This window comes from Neomonachus schauinslandi, chromosome 10 (assembly GCF_002201575.2).
Source record: "Neomonachus schauinslandi chromosome 10, ASM220157v2, whole genome shotgun sequence".
Lineage (NCBI taxonomy): Eukaryota > Metazoa > Chordata > Mammalia > Carnivora > Phocidae > Neomonachus > Neomonachus schauinslandi.
This window is the reverse complement of record NC_058412.1, coordinates 11,311,166-11,338,014: the sequence shown is the minus strand read 5'-3', so window position 1 is coordinate 11,338,014 and position 26,849 is coordinate 11,311,166. Positions and strand designations below refer to the sequence as shown.

The window sequence follows — 26,849 nt, the reverse complement described above, 5'->3', positions numbered from 1 at the left end:
GATGGTAAGGGGAGGTAATCTCTCCTTCCAGAGTCTCCCACAGACCTCCAGGCCGCACCCAAGTACTGGTAGGGGTGGACCAGTTGCCTTCATTTACCTCTTCACATCCAGCCTTCCAAACAGATGCCAGAAGAGAAAGAAGAGCATGATATTGTAACGTTGCTCTGTGAATTGTCCAGCCAGCCCTGGGGAGTACTTTATCACCATTTTAACAGAAAAGAAAATTAAATCTTAAGGAAGTTGAAGAACAGCTCCAGTGTCTTGTGAGCTAAAGGTGGCAAAGTCAAGATTTACATAGAGGCCTGCTCCCAAGATCTTGCTTTCTGTTAGCAACCTTGCCTGAAAAATTTGGCTGCAAAAGCCCTTCTGGGGCGATCATGATTATTGGCCTGACTGGCAAACCGAAAACTCATTCTCTGTGGGTGCTTGGGAAATTATTTCAAATTGGCTAAAGTAATAATTAGTAACAGAGATTGAAAATTGGCCGGTCCGATCAAAAATGAGGTTGCCCCTGCTCCCGAGGAGGGGTCTGGCCGGACACCAAGCCGATGTGTTTCTGCAGCCCTTGCAGGCCTTCCCTTTAATCCATGCAAGAAGGAGTGCACACTCCTTCCTGTGAAGCATGCAGCCTCTAAATCCACGGCGGGTGGAAATCGTGAGGAAGACAGAGGAATAAATAAACAACCTCTGAATAATGTGCAGCAAATACCAAAGCATCTTTTAACATGAAAGAAAGCGGGGAAGAGAAGTCTGAAAATAACCTCCCTCCTGAAATGCTCTCCTCTGGCAGATTTCTCAGTTCTGAGTTTACTGTGCAGCTGTAGATCTTCAGTGATGTGGACTCCCTTTATGTCTCCATTCTCTGTTCATCGCGTGCACTCCATCCTCTCGTCTGAGGACCTTTTAAACTTACACACAGATTTACTTCCAAATTGCTAGTCTATAAATACTTTCTCTAGCCTATACAGCAACGGAATTTGGAAGAAAAAGGCGTGCCCTCTCCTCTGCGCTAGTGCCTACTGCTTTTGTGAGTATTGGTACCCGTGGGAAGACCCTGGTCTAACTGCCCCTGGCCCCAGGATGCTAGTTGTTTTTGCCTACTTGCCAGTGGGGGGTACTCTTCAGAGATGAAGCTGGTCAACAGATAAGTTAGTGAAAGATTCATAACTGTTGATTTGATACATGATTCGTGATGTGGAAAAAGCAAGGTAGACATGGTTAATAATTGGGTCAACAGGGCTGGGGTATAGCCAGGAAAGGTCCCAGAGTAGAAGAGGTATTTGAGCTGAGTCCTAATAAAGGAGGATATTTGTCATGAGTAGCACGGAGGGAAGGCTTAGAAGGGGAGGAACATTTCAGACAGATTTAGCAGTTTTAATAAAGGCATAAAAAAAAAAGAACCCTAGTATCTTCAGTAAACTACAAAAAATATGGTATAAATGAAAGCATAGGAAGGAGGCTCTAGAGATAAGGAAGGGCCTGGTAATTAAAACTTGTGTCCCTGGCTAAAGAGTTTAGACTTCATCCAGGTCGTGGATCAGACATACATTTTAAGCTAAGTAGTGACACTGTCAGATTTTCACTTTAGAAAAATCACTTTGTTGATGACTGGAGAAGGAGCAGAAGGTACCAGCCTGGGGACAGGGAAACTCCAATGTGAAGACAACTGCAGCATCTTTTTTTCTTTTTTTGAAATTGAAGTGTGGTCAACATGCCGTGTTGTATTAGTTTCAGGTGATAACATAATGGTTCAGCAGTTCTGTACATTATAGGGTGCTCTCCACAATAAGTGTAGTTACCACTGGTCACCATACAGAGGTACTGATTATTGACTGTACTTCCCGCATTGTACTTTTCATCCCCATGACTTGTGTATTTCATAACTGGAAGTTTGTAGCTCTTGAACCCTTTGCCTATTTTGCCCATACCCCCCCCACACACCCTTCCCCCTCTGGCAACCACCACATTGCTGTATTTATGGGTCTGTTTCAGTTGTTTTGTTTTTTAGATTCCATATGGAATTTGTTTTTCTCTGATTTTTTTTCACTTAGCATAATACCCTCTAGGTCCATCCATGTTGTCACAAATGGCAAGATCTCATTCTTTTTTATGGGAGAGTAATAGTCCATTGGGTATCTATACCGCATCTTCTTTGTCCATTCATTTGTCAGTGGACACTTGGGTTTCTTTCATATCTTGGCTATTGCAAATAATGCTGCAGCAAACATAGGAGTGCATATATCTTTCCAAATTAGTGTTTTTGTTTTCCTTGGGTAAATAGTAGTGTAATTGCTGGATCACATGGCATTTCTATTTTTAACTTTTTGGGCAACCTCCATACTGTTTTCCATTGCGGCTATACCAATTTACATTCCCACCAAGTGTGCATGAGGGGTCCCTTTTCTGCACATTTTCTTTAACACTTGTTATTTCTTGTCTTTTTGATACTAGCCATTCTGACAAGTGTAAGGTGATAGCTCCCTGTGGTTTTGATTTTCATTTCCCTGAGGATTGGTGATAAGCATCTTTTCATGTGTCTGTTGGCCATCTGTATATCTTCTTTGGAGAAATGTCTATTCAGGTCCTCTGCCTGTTTTTTAATCAGATTATTTGTGGGTGGTTTTTTTTTTTTTTTTGGTGTTGAATTGTATGAGTTCTTTATATATTTTGGATATTAACCCCGTATCAGAGAAATCCTATACATATATCTTCCTCCATTCAGTAGGTGCCCTTTTTGTCGATAGTCATTGCAGTGTCTTCAGGGAGATGATGATGGGTCTGGGTAAGGCATCGACACCAAACTCACTTGATTTGTGATAGTTATGATAACACAGGCATGCGTGCCGTATGTATTTGTTTTCTTTCTTTTTCTTAAGATTTATTAGAGGGGGGGAGAGAGAGAGAGAGCACGAGCATGAGCAGGGAGAGGGGCAGAGGTAGAGGGAGAAGCAGACTCCTTGCTGAGCAGGAAGCCCGATGCGGGACTCGATCCCAGGAACCTGGGATCATGACCTGAGCCAAAGTCAGACGCTTAACCAACTGAGCCCCCCGGGCTCTCTGTATGTATTTGTTTTCACAGTGCATTTTTATAAACCTCTTTTGGCGAATTTCCACATACTACTTAACCTTTTTTTTTTTTTTTCCACTGAATCACCTAGCAAAGTTCCTTAATCAGAGTATAACCAGTTTTTGTCCAGTATACCTGCTCTGATGAGGGATTTTTAATGCCACCTGTATGTGTAAAGACTATGAAACATTGATACCAGCTATGAGCAGATGTTAAAAATTCTCATGAGGAGAACAGAGAAAAGCAATTTTGAATCACCACTGACCCAGGGAAATCTGAGGAGTTTCATATATTAATATTGTAGCTTCTCAACATATTGAATTGAGATAAATTGATGGATCTTAGACACATCTTAAGTTCGTTTAATGGTAGCATAGTGATGGAGAAAGAGACAGGTTTATGTAGTTAGATCTTTTGAGTTCTCATCCAGCTTGACCTTGGGAAAATTACTCTATCTTCTGAGTTTTCCTCACTGTATAATGGGGAACAATAATTACTACTATATAAATATAGATTAGTTTTAGAATATTTTAGACACAAAAAATCCAATTAAATTGGCCTAATTGATCAGAAAATTTACTGGCTAATGAACTGTAAGGTCCAGAGGTGGGGCTGACTTCAGAGTTGGTTGATCCAGCAGCGTGCGGTCATCAAGGAACAAATTTCTTTCCATCTCTCTTCACTGCTGTCTTATGGTGTTAACTTCATCATAGGGTTCTTTGCTTCAGTGTGATAGCTGGAAGTAATTGGGCTGCATTGCTTCCTAATTTACGTCAGCCAGATAGAGTGAGAAAACTTCCCCACAGGCACCAAACAGAAATTCTAAGTTTTCTGCTGATAAGATCACCAGGTACTGATTGGCTTTGATCTGGATTTGCCCGAACTAATAAACACTGTGGTGAGAGGAGTGAGATCCTGCTGAACAATCTAGCTCTAAGTCCCAGAGCAGCACTGAGTGGGTCCTCCGCAGATGCTCGGTCAGCTCTTGGTACACGTGGTATTGAGTGGGTATAAGGGAGATGCCTGAAATATCTGGAACGTGTACCATGAGTAACTATGGTGAGGATTAAATAACTTAACATATATAAAGATTTCAGTGCAAGTAGGTCCACAAGTATTGTTCAGTTCCCCTTCTGCTTTTCTTTATTAGTCTTTCTGTTTTATTCTTACTTATAAGGTAAAAAAAAAAAAAAAAAGTTTGAATTTTTTTTAGTCCAATTTCAAAGCTCTAGCGAACAGTTTTGGTTTTGAATGACCTTCTGTAGCTTTCAGTGTTGGGTTAAGATCTGGATTTTCAGATTCACATTTGGTTTTGATATAGAGTGGATCTACTTAGAATGATCTTGAGTACAATTTGTGTTGTGATTCCAATGCATGCATATGATAGGAAAAGATTTTTAAATGCAAAATTGAATGAGTGCTTTTAGATCTTGTTAAAACCTGGATATGCACAACAGCAGTGGATGGTAGTATTCATTACTGATTGCAGTAATATTTCATCTCATTTCTAACATTCTTCATGTCTTTCTCTATTAAGATAAAGGTGACCTTCAAGCTATTGAAAAACTTGGAATGTATTAGCTTATGTCACTGCTGAAAGTGAATAGTAAAAAAGATGGGGCCATTGGCACTTGCTAAAGAATAATAATGACATTTCTGTGGTTAGTCTACAAGGCAAAAGGCAGAGATAAAGTGGCCTCTGTCCTGTGCCATTCATTTTTATTGTATAAGCAATTGATGGTTACAGCAAAAAAACAAAGTTATAACATTGATTTTCTGTTAAGTATATAATTGAAGGTGACAAAACATGAATTCTTATTTTTGTGGTTGAATTCTAGTTAACAATATATTAAAGCAAAATTTCTAAGACTTCTCAATTTTCATTTTCTGTTGTATACTACTTCAGATACTACTTTATAATATTTTATATTTGTAATTTAAAAACAGTGCTTAAAGGAGCACCTGGGTGGTGCAGTTGGTTAAGCATCTGACTCTTGGTTTCAGCTCAGGTTGTGATCTCAGGGTCATAAGACCGAGCCCCATGTTGGGCTCTGCGCTCAGCAGGGAGTCTGCTTGAGACTCTCTCTCCCTCTCCCTCTGTACCTCCCTCCACTCTCTCTCTTTCTCTCTCTCTCTCTCTTTCTCTAAGATAAATAAATCTTAAAAAAATAAAATAAAAACCGTGCTTAAATGCTGTCTAAGTACTGAGAATTAAACATGAATAAGATATGGGTCCTGTTCTGATGGATCTCATAATCTAGTAAGGAAAGCAGACATAAAAATAAAACATATATGCAGCATTCAGTATCCATATAGAAGTTAATGGTGTGCCACTGGTAAAAAATAAAGTGATTTTTTTCTTTAATGTAAAAATTCTTTAATGAAGTCAATTAAATCTAACCTAGACAATTTGATACTTCGTTTGTGTCCTTGAAGTTTGCTGGCCCCTGCAAGTCATCCTGTTATTGTTGGAGCAGCTTTGCAGGTGTTTTACAGACGGAGTTATACCCCATTAGTGAGTCCTGTGATTAAGTGTTGTGATCGGCATTCAAAACAAGCAAACCAAAAAGACTAGACGGTAGATTAACATCAGAAACTATCAGTATGCCTCTCACCACAGTAGGGGTTGTATTGTTTCAGGAAACTTTTGTTTGTTTTTAATATATTCATATATAGATATAGATATTGAGTTTTGCTATGCAGTGTGCTTCTTACTCTGGGTCTTGGACAAAAGGGTTTGGAACCTGCTGGTTCTGCTGATAGGCACCTGGCTGCGTATATCGGGGGAAGTGCATACTCGGGCAGCTAGCCCAGGACAGCATATTGATGTCTTAGTTCTATTATATGTATCATCTAAATTCAGAACTGCCCCCTTCTTTCACCTCGCCCTTCCCCACCCCCCAGCCCCCCAACCTGTCTGGACTCTTGCAGTGACCTCTTACTGCCCCTCAGCTACCTTCCCATTCACCATCAGCCAGTTGATTGGGTCCTTCAGAAGCTTAAAGTCCCCAGAGCTTGCAGTCATGGGTCACACACTTCCATTGCCCTTAGAATTAAGTACGGGAAGCTTTTGCGAAAGACAGGTTTCTTCCCACCAATGCCAGTGCCTTCCCTAACCCCACACGCAGAGTCATAAGTCTAACAGGGGCTCAAGAATTTTCATTCTTGAAGTAATGCTCAGTTATTTCAATGCAGGTGGTCTAAAAAATCACACTTCAGGTAATAGTGTGCAAGATAAAGCCACCAGCATAGTTGAGTTCTGGTGAGATCCCTTTTCCTGCTCCATGGTTGGCACCTTCTCCCTGTGTCTTTACACAGTGGAGGGACGGGGAGCTCTCTGGAGCCTCTTGTAGAGGGCGCTTGTCCCTTTCACAAGGGCTCCACCCTCATGACTGAAGTACTTCCCAAAGGCCCCACCTACAATGCCATCACTTTGAGGGGGAGGGGGATAGGATTTCAGCATATGAATTTTGAGGGAACACAAACATTCAGACTGTAGCCCTTGATACCTAAGATTTTTGCATCATAATATTAAATGGGTACAAAGGATGAGGTAATTCTCTATATTTTAATTGTTGACATTAAAGTAAAACTGTTAGGTAGCTTTGTTTGTATCAGGGTAATCTACAATAATATAGCGATTTTATAATGACCACCGTCCCTTTAAAAAGTATAAGAACAAGCACATCTTTAGCAGTTGGAAAGGTTGCATCCTTCCTTTTTCTCAAATGATTTGTACTCTGTTTTGTCAAAGAGAAATAAAGCTGGGCACTAGTTAAGGGCAATAAAGACAGGTTTTATTTCGTGATAGCTGCTGCAGTTTCATTGAGTTCAGCTTCTCTGAAACAAAAGGCAGGAGACTTTCAGGGCTTGGCTGGAAAGGCCCTGCCTGGGTGGGGGTGGGGTTGGTGCATAGGACTGGGTCATCTGTTGATTGACACCGACCTGGAAGAGAAACAAGCTTCTGGAGTCTTTATGACAAGATAGTGGTGCAAGTTAGAGCTGGGTGCTCTACCCTCCCACAGGAATGGGGAGGAAGGGCAGTCTTCCTGAATGCTTGCATTTCAAAGAGATACTTCCAGGTGACCCTTCTGGGTGGTAGCAGATTTACATCTGGGAGAGGCAGAGAAAGGATTTAGAATGGCAAGCCTTCTAAAGTTACTGCTCTAAGAGTGGGTTCAGGGGCCTACTGGCCTATCTCTGGGTTTTGGCTAGAACAAACAGTAAATTCTACTGAAAGGAATCTTAAGAGACACTGTGGTCATCCTAGAGACATAGCCTTAAGCTGCTAGATGTCCCACTAGAGTTTGGTCATGCCCCTTAGTGAAAGAGTTCGGGAGTCAGTGAGCAAACGAGGAGAGTGGTTTTTGTGCCAGGACTTTCGTAGTTCACCTTCATGTAATTTTAGCACAGTGCAGTGTTTTTATGCTTAAAAGTCATTTCTCTGCATCAAAAATCATTATACAAGAAATTAACATTTAAAATTTTTCTTGTGACCATAAAGCTCTAATATTTAAAGAAATTATTCTGTATTGAGTTATTGTTTCAGGTGTACGTTTGATCAGAACAACATAGAAGTGTGAACTTTTGATAAATAGGGATCCTAAAATTAAAATTGTATTTAAAATATACCTCTTGGGGCGCCTGGGTGGCTCAGTCGTTAAACGTCTGCCTTCGGCTCAGGTCATGATCCCAGGGTCCTGGGATGGAGCCCCGCATCGGGCTCCCTGCCCAGCGGGAGGCCTGCATCTCCCTCTCCCACTCTCCCTGCTTGTGTTCCCTCTCTCACTGTGTCTCTCGCTGTTAAAAAATAAATAAAATCTTTAAAATATATATATATATATATATATATATATACCTCTTAATGAGATGCATAGGGCTTTAAACATTGCTTTTTAATTAGTTTACGTGCCCTTCGGTGAGTGTTACTTATTGCTGCATTGAAATTGCATTCAACATCCGTTGTTTCCATTTTACATTTTTGTAGATATGAATATTTAAAAACCCTGTTCACAGTGGTTGGGGAGGGAGTTTTGCCATAGCAGTGCCCCTCAGGTTTGTGCCCTCCCAAGTTATCAGCCAAAAAATCACATCATGATCTATTGTTAAAAATTATTTTTAATGATTTATCAACTGACAACTCAATTAGATCTTTCATCAATTTTGTTGAAAGTACAAGAACTGGAGACCTTGTGACGTGCAAAAAGATATTCATTATCCAGTTGTTGGAGTCCTGTCACACACCAGTATTTTCAGTTGTCCCTTGTCGTGTGTCCTGGAACGTTCTAGACTCCAGGATGATGTGGCAGAGTCAGATTCAGAAAGAATGTGATGCATGTCTTTCTTATGTAAGTGGAGCAAGGCCTATGTGAGAGGTGAGCTGAGAAAGAGAGTAGGTTTGACATCTTGACCTCCAGAATGTTCTCAAGATGAGTTTGAGGACAGATTTTGGAGAAGGTGAAGATTTAGAAATGGATTCCCTTACAACCCTCTGCACAGGTGTGCCCTCCAGAAAAGCTCTGCATCATGTTACTGGCACACGTAGCCCAGTTGGAGACCCCTGACCTGAAGGCGAATGTGTTAGCACCCTGGGGACCCCAGCCCCATCCCTCCTTTGCATCTCTTGCCCTGCAGGACAGTCTCCTGCCCAAGCACACACACAGTTTCCGGTGGTGCCCCCACAGGCTTCTCCTCGCCCCTAGCACGGTGACTGTCTGGGTCTGGCCTGGGAGTGAGACTGGAGGAGGGAGGTGTCTAGCTTTTCGTGGCAATGGGGTGGGGGTGCACCGTGGGGCATCAGAGTCCTGGGATTGTTTGCTCTTTTTCAAAAACACTTCTTCCTCTTTTCCCCAAATACACTGTTAGCTGCTGCTCTGCACCCCCTGCCCCCACCGCCAGAGATTCTTTGAGGTAGTGAGCTGCTAGGTTTGGGGTGAGGTATTCTATCCCTCAGGTGTTCTAGAGTTACAGGCCCAGAACATCCTCTTCTGTAAAAGCCTTTTTAAAGTCCTCATGCTGCTGTCTCTGCCCGAAATCCACCCCACCCGCTCCGTCCACATGAATTCTTGCTCATCCTTCAAATCCTGGTTCAGGTATTACCTACTTTGTTAAGACTTTCTTGCCTTTCTAAGACCGTTTTTCTTGATGCACCCACATCCTTCGTTTATACTCGTTACATTTTATAAGTGCTTATTTTTGAGTGTGGCTTTCCCAGTACGATGTATGTTCTTCCCAGGTAGATATCATGTCTTATTTTACCTTTGTACCTCCTGTGCGTAGACCAGGGCTAGCATATGGTAAGTGGGGAAGTGTCTGTGCTTAAAAAGGAGGAGGGAGAGATGGAAGCTTCTGTCTCCCTCTCCCTCTGCCCTGCCCCGCGCTTGCGAACGTGTTCTCTCTCTCTCAAATAAATAAAATCTTTAAAAAAAAAAAAAAAGTATCTGCTGAGTAAAATTGATCAGCCTGAAGGAACCTGTAGATGAGGAAAGTTGTCTTGGTGAGTTTTGAATCAAGCCATGACCTGAAAAGGATAGTACTGATCCCGTCAACTTCTGCTTAAGCTCTTTCCGGTCACGCCTTCCCAGTCATGATGGTAAAGCCCTGTCCCATCAGCCTGGCAGACAGGCCCTCCGTGTGGTCACCACTGCTGGGTTCCTCCCCGTTCCCTGAAGGCCCTTCACTTGCACACTCCATTCCAGCCAAGCCAGCCAACTCGCTTCCCCACTTGCTCCTTTGACCTGGTGGCTCTTGGAATGCTTCTCCTGTCCTCCTGCCTCCTCACTGCTGAGGATTCCCCTCAGGAGTGGCCGCCGTTGGCAGATGTCTCCCAGCCTCCCAGCCGCTCACTTCCAGTTGGGACAAAGCTCCCCTTCTGAGGCCTCTACCCTGCCTCCTCCTTACCCTGTTGCTGTTTCGTAAGGATATGCTTCTTCGTCGTGTCTTTTCTCTCTCTCTATTTCAGACTAGCCTTTCACATTCCCGGGGGCAGGGACCTGATCGAATTTTGTCTGTGTTGCCGGCACCCAGCCCATAGGCAGATGTACAGCATGTATTCACTGGATGTGTATCAAATGAATACACTCAAAGTGATCACTAGTTTAATGTCCTTGTGTCCCTTCTGCGCGACCTCCGCTGCCGATGGCACACATCGGGTCCCAGTTGGTTGGTTGGTTGGTTTCAGGTCCTTTGAAATATCCTTTTGCAATTTTCGTCTCCAAAGACCTTCTCACGGGAACAGGACATTGCCGGGTCCATGGTAAGTTGGAGTCTTTTGGCCCAGTCTGGACCACAGGTTTCTAGGAACACACTGAGAGCACTTTCTTTGTACTTCTAATGGTTCTCTTTCCCCTCCAATGTTGATCAGAGTTGAGTGATTTAGCAGCTATTTTCTGCTTGTCTGTGATGTGCTGGACATTGTTTAGGAGCTAGGAATACAGAGATTTAAAAAAAAAAACAAACCACAGTTTCTACCCTAAAGGATCTCCTTGACTAAACAAGGAGGTGTACAAGTACCTGGGTGATTTGAATGTGATGTGATACGTTCTTTGATAAAAGTAAGCACAGAACGCTTTAGAAATGTCTGTGAGTGGTTTATGACCTGGGGAGATCATGTCAGAGATGCTTCCAGACGTGTGAGCTCTGAACTGATTCTGGAGGGACAGATGAAGGGAGGTTTGAGAAAGAATGACATTTTTTACTCAGGTACCTGCAGTTTCATATTTTTCTTCAAAATAAGATTCTTCGACAGTGTGTTTTTAAACGGGAACTGAATAAGGCGTTTTTATATAATTGTAATCCTCAGTATACGGGTTGCCTTTGGTGGTTTCTAATTCCTGTACCTCAGATTCCATAACCAGCCTGGTACTCAAGGCCACTTACAGTTTATTCTCAATTCTCCTTTCCAACTACAGCTGTTTAATACTGTAGATCAGGGGGTCACCCAGCCTTGGCCTACAGGTCAGACTCAGCCCCCTGCCTGTTTTTGTTATAGCCCTTAGCTCTGATTGGTTTTTACACCTTTTTAAAGGATTGTAAGACCAACCAACCAAAGACCATGTACAGAGACCATCTGGCCTGTCAAGCCGGAGTATTTTCTACAGGGCCCTTTAGACCTTTGCTCTTTCTAACTGCAGTGCTCCCTAGTGGTTACATATGTACCGTATGCCACAGGCTTTCCCACCTCTGCAACTCTGCTTCTGCTATTCTCCCTTTTTAAATGTGCTCATTCATACATTAATTCACTTCCACATTCAACAAATTGGGCAGTTGTTATATATGAGCCACCATTCTGGGTTTGGGGTTCTGGGAATATAACAGTGACAGCACATGGAAGCGTAATTATGTCAGTACAGGGTAAGGAGAGAGAGAGAGGGACACCGGTTAAGAGGGGGAGGGAGTACGAGCTCTTATAGAGTGGTCAGGGGAGGCCTCTCTTATGAGGTGGCATTTGTGCCAGGTCCTCAGGAACGACCATGAGGATACCTGGAGAACATCTTAAGCAGAGGGACCAACGTGTGGAAAGGCACAGAGGGACTGCACGGAAGTCCGTCTGTCTAGAGTGGAGCAAGAGTGTCGGGAAAGGGAGGAAGAAGGATTAGACAGGTAGGGTGGGGAGAAGAACAAATCATAGCGGGCTTCATAGGGCACTGAAGGCTGAGTTTTACTCTTAGTGAATTGGGAAGCTGTTAAATAGATTTGAGCAGAGGAGTGACATGGTCAGATTGATGTTTTTAGAATATCACTTTGCTCCTGGGTAATGCTGGAGTATCCAGTAAGCCCCAGGATCACAGTGGCTTAACACAACGAAGGTTAATGTTCCTTCATGCTCCTAACTCAGTAAGAGACTGTAAAGGGCTCTCTACCACAAAGCCACTTAGCATCCAGGCTGATGGAAGCTCTACCGTCTCTCATATTGGTGCCATCTGGGACCTGCCCCCTCCTCAATGCCATGGCTGGGAAAGAACGGAGACTGGATCATGATGCATGGGGGTTATATCTTGCCTTGGCTCACAAAAGAAATGTGTCTCCTCTGCTCAGATTTCCTTGGCTGGAACATGGCTCATGGTAGCCGCAAGGGGATTGGCAGCTCTGGTGGGGCCCATGGAATGCTTGTGTTTGGTGAGCACTGTGCTCTCTGCTATAGCAGGAGACCAGTTAGAACCATCACAGTCCAAGAGAGGCGATGTGGCTTAGAACTGAGGGGTGGCCATGAACATGGGGGAAACTGGGTAGAGTCTGGATATATTTCAAAGGTAGACCCAGTAAGATTCGCAGCTGTCAGGGATGACTCCTCAATTTCTTCCCCTTCCCACCATCTTATTTCTTATACTAAATATGATTTCTTTGAGCCTGGCTCGCGTTTTCTCTCATTTTTCCACAGGGCCTATAAAATAGATGCTGAATATATACTTTTTGAGTAGCAGAACAATTTAGGCACTTTAACATTATTTTACAAAATCTAATTTTTTTTATTAACATAAAATGTATTATTTGTTTCGGGGTACAGGTCTATGATTCATCAGTCTTACACAATTCACAGTGCTCACCATAGCACATACCCTCCCCAGTGTCTATCACCCAGCCACCCCATCCCTCCCACCCCCCACCACTCCAGCAGCCCTCAGTTTGTTTCCTGAGATTAAGAGTCTCTTACGGTTTGTCTCCCTGTCTGGTCTCATCTTGTTTCATTTTTCCCTCCCTTCCCTTATGATCCTCTCTCTTGTTTCTCAGAGTCCTCATAGCAGTGAGATTATTTGATACTTGTCTTTCTCTGATTGACTTATTTCGCTTAGCACAATACCCTCTAGTTCCATCCGTGCCATTGCAAATGGCAAGATTTCATTTTTTGATGGCTGCATAATATTCCATTGTTATATATACCACATTTTCTTTATCCATTCATCTCTTGGTGGACACCTAGGCTCTTTCCATAGTTTGGCTATTGTGGACATTGGTGCTATAAACATTGGGGTGCAGGTGCCCCTTCAGATCACTACATTTGTATCTTTGGGGTAAATACCCAGTAGTGCAATTGCTGGGTCATAGGGTAGCTCTATTTTCAACTTTTTGAGGAACCTCCATACTGTTTTCCAGAGTGGCTGCACCAGCTTGCATTCCCACCAACAGTGCAGGAGGGTTCCCCTTTCTCCGCATCCTCGACAACATCTGTCGTTTCCTGACTTGTTCATTTTAGCCATTCTGACTGGTGTGAGGTGGTATCTCATTGAGGTTTTGATTTGGATTTCCCTGATGCCTAGTGATGTTGAACACTTTTTCATGTGTCTGTTGGCCATCTGTATGTCTTCTTTGCAGAAATGTCTGTTCATGTCTTCTGTCCATTTCTTGACTGGATTATTTGTTCTTTGGGTGTTGAGTTTGATAAGTTCTTTATAGATTTTGGATACTAGCCCTTTATCTGATATGTCATTTGCAAATATCTTCTCCTATTGTGTCGGTTGTCTTTTGGTTTTGTTGACTGTTTCCTTTGCTTTGCAAAAGCTTTTTATTTTGATGAAGCCCCAGTAGTTCATTTTAGCTCTTGCTTCCCTTGTCTTTCGTGATGTTTCTAGGAAGAAGTTGCTGCAGCTGAGGTTGAAGAGGTTGCTGCCTGTGTTCTCCTCAAGGATTTTGATGGATTCCTGTCTCACATTTAGGTCTTTCAACCATTTTGAGTCTATTTTTGTGTGTGGTGTAAGGAAATGGTGCAGTTTCATTCTTCTACATGTGGCTATCCAGTTTTCCCAACACCATTTGTTGAAGAGACTGTCTTTTTTCCATTGAACATTCCTTCCTTTGTCAAGATTAGTTGATCATAGAGTTGAGGGTCCATTTCTGGGCTCTCTGTTTTGTTCCATTGATCTATATGTCTGTTTTTGTGCCAGTACCATACTGTCTTGATGATGACATCTTTGTAATAGAGCTTGAAGTCTGGAATTGTGATGCCGCCAGCTTTGGTTTAATTATTTTTTAAGTAGGCTCCATGCCCAGCATGGAGCCCAATGTGGGGCTTGAACTCATGACCCTGAGATAAAGACCTGAGTTGACATCAAGAGTTGGACCCTTAACCAGCTGAGCCACCTAGGTGCCCCGAAACTTGTATTTCCTAATCTCACCTTATAGTCTTTCAGTGACAAACCTGTTTTTAATAAAGTAAAGAGTGAAAAGCTTAAGTGTCCAATGAAGCAAAATGCCCAGTCCTTATATCTTCTATCATAATATCATTCTGCCTCTTATACAGGCCCAGCTCCCTCAGGAAAATTAATTTAGGGTTGCATTTGTTTACACTCTATATTCTTAGTAACTCTTGGGTTATTTAGTTATTCTGAAAGATTATTAAACATAAGGGGTGGGGGGACCTTTTCTGACAACACTGGTGATGAGGTCCAGTAATTTAAGCTCCCAGAAAATTCACTTGCCCCTAGTGGCCATTCTGTGGCCGTTCCATAGCAGGTTCTAGGAAAGCACAGACATCAGTGTGAGGCCTAGACTCAGTATTGCTGGGCAGTTAGAGTTTCCATGTATATAAGCCAGTAGATGATGCACTTGTTAGAATAGAAGATCTGCTGATGGACTAGCCAGTCTGAAGAAACAGATGAGTCCAGGATGACTTGTGTGTGTCTTGGTATTAAAACGGGTAGGACTGTGCCTTGCAAAGAAGAGAGGAGAGAGCATTTTGCTGAGACAGGATACCTAGTGACCCCAGGGAATGATGAAAAATTTATGTGTATGGAGCTTGGAATGGGGGCTACAATTATATTTGAGACTAGAGGTTAGCTTGGAGCCAGCTTGTGGAAGTCCTGAAGTATCATACCAAGGAATTTTCCGAGCTTATGAAAAGGTTTTTCTAGAAGGGATTATGTGGCAAATTGATTAGGAAGATAAAAAAAACTAACTGGTAGAAGATGGCTTGTGTATTGTATCAGTTGGTCAAATTACAATTCAGCTTATTTTATATATTATCTCATTTAAATTCTCAGAAGGACATTGCATACTAGATGAGATTTTTCACATTTCACACAGAAGAAACAAAGGCTTGAAGCATGTTGTCAAGTTGTCTAGTCACCCAGTAGTGAACATTAAGCACAGGTTATCTGAGGTGAGTGCTCTTCCTACTTACCGAGCCATTCCAGGGGTGGTTGACAATGGCACATTAAAACTTGGACAACCAAGACCGCATCTGGACCTGTCCCAGGGTATGGAGACCAGCTGTTTCTCCCAGGACGCTGCTCCCTGCACGTGTGAATTGCCCGTCCTGTCCCTACTCTCTTGCTGGTCTGTGGTTGAAATTCTTCCATGGCCCTCAGTAGGCTAGGAGGGAATAGACATTTGGCCAGCTGGTATATCCAAATATTCCCTAAACCTGTCTGTCTTGGGGAGACAAATATGAGTGAACAGAAAGGAAGGGTTCACTCTGCCATATTCTTATTTGTCTTTGCTTCTGTGGAGCACCCAGCCAGCATGCACCCATCATCGCTCTGTCAGAGCCTGTGAGGAGGTAGCCCCGGCAAAGTGGAAGCTGTGTGATGTGCGGGGAAAGGGCAGCACCAGCTCCATAACAAGGCACCTGGATGCTGGCTTTTAGTCTTGTCTCTTACTTGAGGAACCCCAGCATATCTCACAACCTCCCTGGGGCTCAGTCTTTCCATCCACATGATGGGCGAAGTAAGGAGGGCTATGAACTACACAAGGTCTATTATCTTCTATTTCTCCACCACAGAAAAGAGTTCACAGTGTATGCAAGTGAAGAGAATAATGTAACTACTTGCCTGTCAGTTGGGGGCTTCTGATTTTGTTGTATGTCATGAGTGCTTGGAGGTAGCAGTCTGGCCACAAAGCTTACTTGAAGCTGCATTTGCAAAGCATACACTTAGTTAAAATTCAGTGGAAATAGTACTTCCTAAAGTTACCTTTTACCCATATGAACATGGGATGAAGAAGATGTCAGCCATCTGCATTACACAACATGAGTTCTGTGTAGAGTGACTTGGAGGGAGCTGGTGGGAAATGGGAGGTTGGGAGGGGTTGGCCTCCGAGTACGGTCACTGATGCCATGTTTTGATGCCTGTGGTACTTCTCAGGATAACCAGAGACACACGGTAACTGATTTTAAGAAATAATAGTAAAGATAAGATTTTGCCCAGGACTCTATCTGTTTTTATTTTATTTATTTCTTTAAATTAACACAACGCCCTTTTAAGGCTATAGTAAAAATGTGCTTGAGTAGTTGACATGAGGCTAAATCTAGGATCCAAAGCAGCACAAATCAGTGGGGCCTGAAAAGGCCCAACGTGGCTGACCGATGTGTGGTGCCTCCGTCAGGATGGGTTATGTTCAGACTTCAGGCCAAGTAAGCTTAATATTTTTAATAATAGAAAAATATGATTCCCGCATGCCTAACAAAATGACTCTCACATATCAAAATTCAATAAATACTTGGTAAGTACAGAAGTGAATATGACATTATTATAGAAAATTTGGAAAGTTGAGAACAAAATTGCTCATAATCCCAACATGTTAACGTCAGTAGTCACTAATATTTGTGTGTGTGTGTGTGTGTGTGTATTTGTGTTCAGCCATACACACAGGATTAGTTTGGATTTTAATATAAGCACAATGTAGACAGTTTTGATTTCTGATGCCTAAAATTTAAAATTTTATGATAAGCACTTAGCAAATTGCTATACTGTTTTTATAATTTCTTTTTTTGTTTTTTTTTTGTTTTTATAATTTCTAATTTTAATGATGGCATAATGTTCTATCTAGTAATTTATCATAAGTTAATTACCATTTGTTTTATATCAGGCAATTAGATTGCTTTTGAGGTTTTATTTTATAGTCTTATTCCAGTTAAAATCTTCATGCCAATACTGTTTTCTTCTTTTTAATCATTTCCTTATAGTAAATTATCAAAACTGGTAATTGTGGTTGTAGAAATGATTCCTCCTTTTTTCACTGTAACCAGAACTCTGTTTGAATGCTAGTTTCATCATATATTGCCTACTTTTGCATATTAGATTAAAAAAATCTATATTTACTAGTTTAATAGCTCATATGGTCCCTCATGTTGTTGTTTTCCTCACAGAAGAAAAGCTAATATAACAAAAGCCTATTCACTGGTTAAAGTTGTATGCCAACATTTCACTTTGGTTCTCTCTGCCTCACTAGTCCCTTGTTAAATATGCCATCTCTGATAACGTGGGGCTGGCTTGTCTCACTGTTCAATCCCTTTTTGTGTTGAAGCTGTCTGTGGAAGCACGTAAAGAGATGACTAAGAAGGCTATTCAGACAGTCAAACATTTTACTGAGAAGCTGCGGAAAAGAAATTTGGAAGAGGACATTCAAGAAGCTAGTGACTCTAAAATGACCTATGCAGATGCCCTGAATCATCTGGAGAAATCACTTGCTCACCTGGAAACCCTCAACCACAGCTTCCTTGTTTCTCTGAAGAATAGTGAGCAGGTAATGAAGTGAAAACTTGTTCCCCATGCTCACTCACTCAGATAACAGCAGTACCCGCTTTCATTTCTCCTTTCAAGCCATATTGGTGGTTTTGCTAGGGTTTTCAATCTTGCAGATGTCTTTAAAAATGGTCCTCCATCATTTATCCTTTAGCTTCTTCATTACCTCTTGATTGTCGATTTGGTTTTCAGTTCTTTGAAAAGGATTTGAGGCCACTTATCAGGATTAATCTCTGGCAGGGAGGAGGTGGGAAGGATGGGGGAAAGAACCCTGAGTTGAACTCAGGTTGGGTACCTGGGGGAGGGAGAGGTCACTGAAGCTGAGAAGCGATCAGGACAGTGGTTTGCAAGCCCGACAAGCTGGTAGGTGTTTTGCTGTCTCAACTGAAAAATGATAGATTTTTTTCTCCCTCATTTTCAGAAAAATTCAGAAAGAGCCATCTGTACCTGCTTCAACAGGTTTTTTTTTTTTTTTTTCCCAGTTATATGCACTTGTCCTATTTTTTTGTATTTCATGTTTCCAATATCATTTTATTATTGATATAAATTATTTTGGCTAGTAGAATTGTTCCTACTTGGTTTCCAGTTGAGACTCTCATGGTGTCTCAGAAAATACTCTCACAAGAGTCCGGAGCCGCTGCCCACGAGGAAACGTGAGGCCCAGTGTGTGAGGACAGCTCGGGGAAATCCTCTGTAGCTTTTGTAGTTTTTCTTCTGTACCGTTCCAGCCCAGAGAGTTTTAGCTCTTCTTTTCCATAACTGAGAAGTTGACAGATCAATCAGTAAATGGTTTCATGTAGGTGAAAACAATGTTTAGATGTCTAAGTAATTTTGCATTTGCCCATTTCATGTTGATGGTAAATGAAGCTCTAAGTGGCCACTAATCTCCTCTTTTATTTTTCTCACACCGTACATGTTGACTGAATTGTATTCTTGGCTTGTGGAGAGCTCTTCCTGATAGAAAGGCGGGTCAGTGGAGAGCAGTTCAGATAATGAACAAATGGAAGACTTCAAAATTTGTATGAGACACATAAATGCAAAGCCCTCATGGAAAAGATGATGGGAAGAATTCAAAAGTTTGATAGTAGTTTTATTTCATTTTGTATTTTTCAGTGCTATTAGCCTGTCTAATGAATCACGTTAAATGATGTACAAGCAATAGAGAAGGCTTTGCAGGGAACAAATTGGCTTTACCAATCTGGATTTTATCCAGATGTACAGTGCTATAATCCATAATTATGAGAACTAGGGTAAAATTTGAATTCTTCAAGTAAAAGTGATTATACTTATTAGTATAAAAATTAAATACTTGTCTTATTTTTTAAATTAAATATACGGTGCTCAAATCTGGAGAATTGTCATCCCTCTCCTTGGAACAAGTATTGTCTTCGAGTGACTAGACCAATGTATATGAGGTCGGGGGGATGATTAACAGAAACAGCCGTTTGTTCGCGCTCGGCTGTGATTTAAAGGTACCAGTGGCTGCTTGCAAATGCCGTTCGGTCAGACCATGGATGGTCCATAATAGCAGACACTTCTGGTCCCTAAAGTGGACCTTATTTGATTTTATTCAGGTGCTTTTCATAGCAAACACTGGAAATCACTTTCAGCTTCATACATTTGTCCCTTTTAAGTTCAGGCCTTAATTTTAACCTCTTCACTTGTACACCCAGTGCAAGAAGATCCCCTGTACCCTAGGTGAGTGCAGTCTAAACGAGAGGCCTTTATCCTGTGGTGCCTCGGTTCCCTCTTGCTCAGGACGCATACGAGTAGCTGCCCTGTTGCACTCACGGGCGTTTTCTGTTACTAGAAGTTTCACAGCAGGGAGAAGAGTAAAATGAAATGTCGTGTGCTAAACTCCCAGGGCAGTCATTCACCAGTGATCAGAATATGACCTCTCTTTTACTTCATGCATAGTCCCACCTACCCTCACCCCGCTCCTGTGGATTATTTTAAAGAAAATCCCAGTCACTGGTTTACTTTATCTGTAAATACTTGCACATCTGTTTCTAAAGGATGCATGTAAACACACCACTAGAACGTGATCACAGTAAAAAAAAATTAACAGCAGTTCTTTAATATCATCAACTATCCAGCTAAAGTTTGGATTTTACATGGTGGTTCTGAAAGACAAGAGAGCATATTCAAGATTACCTGAGAAGCTATAGAGAACCTGGAAAGCATTCTTTACCCTAAGTGACCGTGTTTGGTATGATGAAAAACAGTAGCTTGTGGCCTGTTTCATACATTATTTATTGTCACGTTGGTTTTTACAGACGTTATCAGAGGGGCAGGTGTGTGGCATGGGGGCCGGGAAATGTAGTCTTTTGGATTCTGATCCTCATTTCCCGAATTGCTAGCCATGTGACTCTGGGCATGTTACTTTACATTTTCGGTTTTCAGTTTACTTTTTGGCAAAATGGAGCTAATGAAAACTCTTTGCAGGATTATTAGAAGCATTAAATCAGGTGACACACGTGTACTACCTGGGTTTGGCAGCTGGTGGTTGTGGACCTGAGCTGTCACGTGGTTGTGGCCCAGTCACAATAATAAACTTACGCTTCATGAGCTTTACTTTGGGCCTGACGTTGTGCTACAGGCCTTTTACATTCTCTCATTTAATGTTCACGACACGCCCTGTTCGCAAGAATCTCTGTCCTCCTCCTCATTTTGCAGCCACTGAAGGCCCACAGACTACTACATGGTAAAGCAAGGATCTGTCCCCAAGCCTGGTGTCCCTGGAGCCCCCGCTCCTACTAACCACTGCCTGTTCTTCAGTGTGGGGTTTGAGAATCTTCTAAATATGCTTCGCTGTGTACATGTGGACACACTGAGTTCCTGTTTGATACTCAGGTGTTGCATGCCATATCTTTACAGGAAACACTGCGGAAGTACGGTGACCTCTATGATCTGTCCCGATCAGAGAAAGGGAAACTTCATGACCAAGCTGTGGCCATGTGTCTGGACGGTCTGCCTCTAAGAATGATTCAGCAGCTGCTGCAGGTGGCCGTGGGCCCTCTCGACATCTCGCCCAAGGATGTGGTGCAGGATGCAGTAAGGAAGATCCTTTCTGCATTGAGGTAGGCTAGAGAAGAGTCGTTGGAAACCTGCGGTGATAGTTGCTAGTAGTGGTGCTCATTTCGCAGTAACGGAGAAAAAATACCACGTATGTAGAAGCACTTTATGAACGATGAAGTACTTTATAAAGGCGAGACATGTTCATGAGATTTCTCAGAGTCTTGTGTCTTAAGAGATCTTGAGAATGGAGAACCATGAAAATGCTTCCCCACTGGTGTTGTGTGTAATGTGTCCTCAAACTAACTTTCAGCTAGACCCTCTTCTCCCCTGGCCCCCAAATAATTCTTGAAATAGGGTAAGGCCAAAATGGCCTGTGTGGGAGGTAGCCGAGTGTCAGGTTGTCTTGGGACCCAGGTTGATGGGTCTTGGCTTTTCTACTTCCCCTTCCTTGTAGAGGCTGCCAAATGGGTCCCAGAAGCTCCTGTTGAAGTACACAAGGCAAGATTAATCATATACTGAAGGTTTAGACATCTGTTAAGTGTCTTAGAGTTTTATTTACCTGCAGTTGATGGCATGAAACCAACAACTGAGAAGTTCGAGCTCTCTGTCAGTGTGCCCATGTCTTGGTGGGAATGCATCCAGGAGGGTTAGGGAAGGGGGCGGGGGGGAAGTTAAGCTCAGAAAAGAATGAGGCATGAAGTGCTTTCTGTGAATAATGCAATTAGGCTGAAAGATTTGGTTGTGTTTAATGTATTCTCTTTTTAAGCCTCCTTTGTAATTCTTCATTGCTCTTGAGGAACTTTTTGATTAAATGCATGTCAGTTTTCCACAGCTGAACTGAAATCAAATGAGCCTTTATCAGTTTAATTACCCCAGCCTCCTACAGTTTTCACCTTAATGATCTGTGGTATCTGGTAATTTGAGAGAGAGAGAGAGAGAGAGAGAGAGAAATATAACATTTTTTTAAGAAATAACAAATGTCAAATTAATAAAACTTTGTTCTGTTATTAGCTTATTATGTTTTGGTGGTGGCTGTAAGAGCCACCCGCTCTCCTCTCTCAGATGATGACAGACACTTGTTGGTCATATTTTGCACCTTTTGATCCATAGCTATCTTATTATTTTTTCTGAAATTGAGATTTAGATGAGCCTCACAAAAACATTTTGAAAACTTAGTGCTTTGACAAATTTAGTTTATTTCCTAAAAATTACACATTGTCATGAATAATTAAAATAAAATGTGATGTGATATTTTTACAGTTATAGAATTCTGACATAAATTATACTTCTCTCTCTTTCCCTGCGCCCAGTTCCACTTGTAAAGACGGTTCTTCTCCAATAAATGTTACGCTTAGCACAGAGAAGACATTCAGTAAATGTGAACTAAATCTTTCTGCAGTGGGAGGAAAGGGAATTTCAGGAGTTCAGCTACCTCCTTTTCAAAGGAAAAGCAATTGCTATTGACAGCATCCATAACATTTACCTTTTAGAAAGTTAGTACAATTCAGTAGATATAAAATAACAAAGGCACGTAAAGAACTGAATCCAGCAGTTGATTTAAATCCTATCACTTAAATTGTTCAGAAAACTCACCTAAAACTTTCCTTCTATTGCTTTTTCAAAATTCAGTGGAGTCCTAGACATACACAGTTATAAAATGGGCATAATAATAGTACCTATCTCGTAGACCGCTGGGAACTAAATGGTAGAAAATATGTAAAGCACTTGTACCTGGTAAGTACCACATAAATAATTCGTTTGTTTTTTTTTAAGTCCATCTGGAGAACTTAGATGATGATATATTTAATGCTTAAAATAGCTCATATATTTAATGTCCATTGAATGTTTTTTAAATGACAGAATGCAAGTAGATTTTATTTTCTTCATAGGAAAAGAAGCATATATTAGACTGTGAGCTCCTTAAGGGCAGAAAATGTTTCATTTCCATATCTTTAGCACTCGCAGACCGCATATACCCCGCATGTCTATGAGCTGGCAGCATCCTCTGCCAGAATCCAGCTGGGTGCATCTGAGTGTGAATGCCACACTGCTTTCTGAGGTCGAGCCCTCTTCTGAATCGGTTCTGTCTCTCTCCCTTCACAGTGGGGGCAGTGCTGACCTCGGTGGGTCGGGGGACCCCCTCCAGGTCCTGGAAGGTGTTGTTGCAGCTGTCCATGCCAGCGTGGACAAGGGGTAAGCCTAGCACCGTGCGTGCATCTCCCCTCATGGCACTCGTCAGAATCGCAGGATTACTTTTAATATCACTGTTTATGTAACTGCCCAGACGAACCTCCTTTTCTAGGCGGTTTTGAAGGAAGAGCTGAGGACTTTCCGCATATCTAAGGAGGCTCTGCATTTGGAGTCATGGTTTCTCCAGCTATCCTCTTACCCTGTCAGCTCTAGAAGGACACCCGCCTGCTCCCCAGAGCCTTGTTTGCCTGGGAGATCATGGTCTCCTCTCTTCTCGTTCCACGTGAGGCCGGGAGGGGGAAGGGATTCACATCTCCAGGAGGTTACTGGACTGGTTACGTAAGGAAACTTTCTAGAGTACATGTATTTTTTTTTTTTTTGAAAGCTTTATATATGTTAGGTCTGCCTTGCCTGAGGGCCATGAGTATACAGGCTTTATACAGAGTACATGAGGATACAGAAAGGTGTGTGTCTCTAATGCCATTTTTTAAAAATTTAAGTTCAGTGAACATATAATGTATTATTTGTTTCAGAGGTATAGATCTGTGATTCAACAGTCTTACACAATTCACAGTGCTCACCATAGCACATAGCCTCCCCAATGCCCATCACCCAGCCACCCCATCCCTCCCACCTCCCTCCCCTCCAGCAACCCTTGGTTTGTTTCCTGAGATTAAGAGTCTCTTATGGTTTGTCTCCCTCTCTGGTTTCATCTTGTTTCATTTGTCCCTCTCTTGCCCTGTGATCCTCTGTCTTGTTTCTTAAATTCTGCACGTTAGTGAGATCACATGATAATTGTCTTTCTCTGACTGACTTATTTCGCTTAGCATAATACCCTTGGTTCCTTCCACATCATTGCAAATGGCAAAATTTCATTTTTGATGGCTGCATAATATTCCATTGTGTATATACCACATCTTCTTCATCCATTCATCTGTCAGTAGACATCTGGGTTCTTTCCATAGTTTGGCTCTTGTGGTCTAATGCCATTTTTAGACAGAATTTTTCATTCAGGTGCAGTGGTAGTGGTAGGAAGAACTGCAACAACAAGTTGGTGGTTATGTATTTGCCAGAGTTTATAGACCTCTTTCGTGTATCTTACAGCCATGTCACCCCTATAAGGCCTCGCCCCAATTTTCTTATTTTATTTTTTTTAAATAATCTCTACACCCGATGCAGGATTTGAACTCATGAGCCCAAGATCAAGAGTCACCTGCTATACCAGTTGAGCCAGCCAGGTGCCCCTGTTTTCTTTTTTTTAATGGGAAATATATAATAATAATGAAGAAGTATTTGTGAAAACGCCTCACAGTTCATTCAGTAATATAATTATTTTCATTTGCATATTACTTTCTAGTTATTGTACAGGTACACATATATTTTTATATAGCTTCAATCAAAATGTGTAAACACTTCATATTCTTCTTTTATTTACTTGCTACTGTAACTCTTCTCATTTGTCTTTTTAGATTTCCTTATGATTATTTCTGATGGTTGCATGTGTTGTTGCCATTTTCGAGGAGGCCTTGCCCTGAGTCACAGGCCGGGGAAATGGAACCAGGATCCCAGCCGGGCTCTGAGAACTAATTCAGCGCTCAGATGCCTCTATAGCACATTCCATATGTTGCTTTGTGCCCGAGGCTTGAGTGGAGGAAAATAGGAGAAGCCATATAGGTGAATCTGGGAAAGCATTGCAGTCAGGGCCCTCTACTTACTCAGCCTTCCGCTTTGCACCGTTTTTCTAAGCCCCTTTGCTTTGGGGTCTTGAAGTATAACGAAGCTATTTTACGCCTTATTCAAAAGCGAAATGAAATGATCTCCACGTTCACTGTGTGTCATGCCCCGTGCTGAGTGAGGAGGAGTTAGATACGGGGAAGAAATAGCCTCGCACCTGAGAAGCTCAGAGTCTTGCAGGCGAGACAAGCCTTCCCCTAGCTCTAGCTGCCATACTGCCGAGGGGTAAGTGCTGTGCAGAAAGCAGGGTGGACGGAGCGGTTTATTCCATCTGGGGAAGTCAGGGCGGGGTACGCAAGGGACGTCGTTGGTCCTGGTCCATGAAAAGGGAGTCTGTGAGGAGGAGGAGGTGGGGAATGGCACCCCAGGCCGACGAGGCCCCCTGAGCCACTGCAGATGCAGCAGGTAGCGAAGCCAGGCAGATGCTGCGCAGGGAACCCTCAGCCGCCTTCCAGAGGTGCGTCCAGCATCTGCCATTCGGGTCAGAGCCCGTCCGCCGGCCCCCTGCCTGCCCCTTCCCGGTGAGCTGCTGTCAGAGCACGGCTGCTTTCAGCTGATGCAGACCTGCGCCCGGCCTCATGGGATGACACGATCTGAGCAGGCAGTAAGTCTGCCTTCCAGGGGAGACATCTCAAAAAGATTAGAAGGCAGGATTCTTCTGAGTGAATTTCCAGCCAGAAACACAGGTGAACCCAACTTGGGTTTCTTGCATACAGACTTATTTTTTTTTTTAAGCTTTGATTTCCAAAGAGGAAGACATTGGGGAATGAAGAAACAGAGCAAGATCTTACTTTTTATTCCAGAGGAACAGCATAACAAAGTTTTCTTAACAGAAAAAACTTCAGTGAACTTTTTTTTTTTTTTTGGCTTAAAAAAAAAGGAAGACGAAGTCATAACTTTCATTTCTGGCAACGACTTTTTGAATCCATGCAGTTAAAGCCTAAATCCTTGGCTTCAATTTCTTTTCCCAAAACTGTACCTGGCAGATCACATGGGGGAGCCACTCCCGGGGGGGGGGTCTTTGGAGTGACATGGGGATTCAGACCCTTTGAAAGTAACCCTCTCGGTCACTCACTCCATGGCCTGATATGGCCGCCTCACCTCCAGTAGGCCACGCCAGGCCTGTGTGTCACCCTCACCCTTAGGGCCATACCCAGCCTCCCTCAGTCCTCGCCCCGAAATGCGTCAACATGCACTGCTCTCCATGGCATCCGTTTGCGGAGTAAATCCCCTCTCTTCGTGCACACACATTCCTGTGCTCTGAGGTCAGGCCCCCACCAACCCAGAGTGTTCCTGGCAGGTAGACTGCACGGAAGAGTCAGAATTTGGGTGTGTGTATTCATGGCTACCACCAAGTGTGTGGTTTTGTTCCTAATTTTTAGACAATTTATGCCGTCATCAGCATGTCCTCCTTTGACTTTGTATATTGGTACAAGTCTGATTCGCCTTTGAACTGCAGCTTCTGCTTCATTCACAAAGCCCCCTGTGCCTCCTTGTCCGCCTGTGCCAAGTGCCACTCAGACAGGCTTTCTTTCCAGCTTAACCACATTCTTGCCCCCAGACATCAGGGCTAAGTATTGTAAGGATTTGAAATAGTGTCAAAAATCTTTTATAGCATCAATGATTAAAGATGAGATTAAGGTAATAAATTATTGAGAGGCTCGGGTACATAAATTGAATTTTATAAGTGTGTTTTCTCCCATGATTTATGTATGTCTGTAACAGATTTTGAGAATATAATCTAAATTTCCTATTTGGGTTAAGAATTAGTTGATTAGATTGCTTAAGAAAAATGGGTTTAAAAACATTCACTAGCTAAGATAACTTTCTAAAATAATATATTTGTTAAACCTAGAACTAAGAAAAGATCATCAAGCATTTAAAAACAAAAAAGTAATGAACATCAGTGACTCAGGGCTGAGATCTTGGAAGTGGCTGTTCAGCAACCCACTTAGTCCTCACAACAACCCCCTTATGGTGTTGTTGTTGCCTCCATTTCAGATTAGAAAATGATGCTCAGACAGGTTTGGTAGTGTGTCCGGGCTCACCCAGGTAAGGACATGCTCTGAATTTTCTCTCACCAGATCTCATCTGCTTCTGATATTAAAGAGCCTGCAACGGACAGGTCTTCTCAAATGCCACTGTGCACAGGGATTACCTGGGGGTCTTCTTAAAATACAGATTTTACTCGAGTAGGTCTGGGTAGGGCCTGAAATTCTGCATTTATAACCAGCTCCCAAGTGCTGCTTAGTCCACGGATGACACTTGAAGCAGCAAGGTCTTTGGGCGTCACTTCCCTCCGTTTTCCCGCCTTTTGCATCTCCTTCCCTCTGCCTTGGCCTCTTTTCCTTTTCTACAACCCCCCCCCCCCCCCCCCCCCCCCC

The 26,849-nt window shown here is 42.5% G+C and overlaps 1 protein-coding gene across 1 annotated transcript in view; it reads left to right on the top strand.

Annotated features, from left to right (window-relative positions):
- NBAS (NBAS subunit of NRZ tethering complex) overlaps window positions 1–26,849 on the top strand; it is a 313,356-nt gene that overhangs the window by 245,497 nt on the left and 41,010 nt on the right. The window contains exons 45-47 of the mRNA XM_021697807.1: window positions 17,306–17,524; window positions 20,401–20,603; window positions 22,645–22,734. Of these exons, the coding sequence (XP_021553482.1) occupies window positions 17,306–17,524; window positions 20,401–20,603; window positions 22,645–22,734 (512 nt within the window). The remainder of the gene's footprint in view (window positions 1–17,305; window positions 17,525–20,400; window positions 20,604–22,644; window positions 22,735–26,849) is intronic.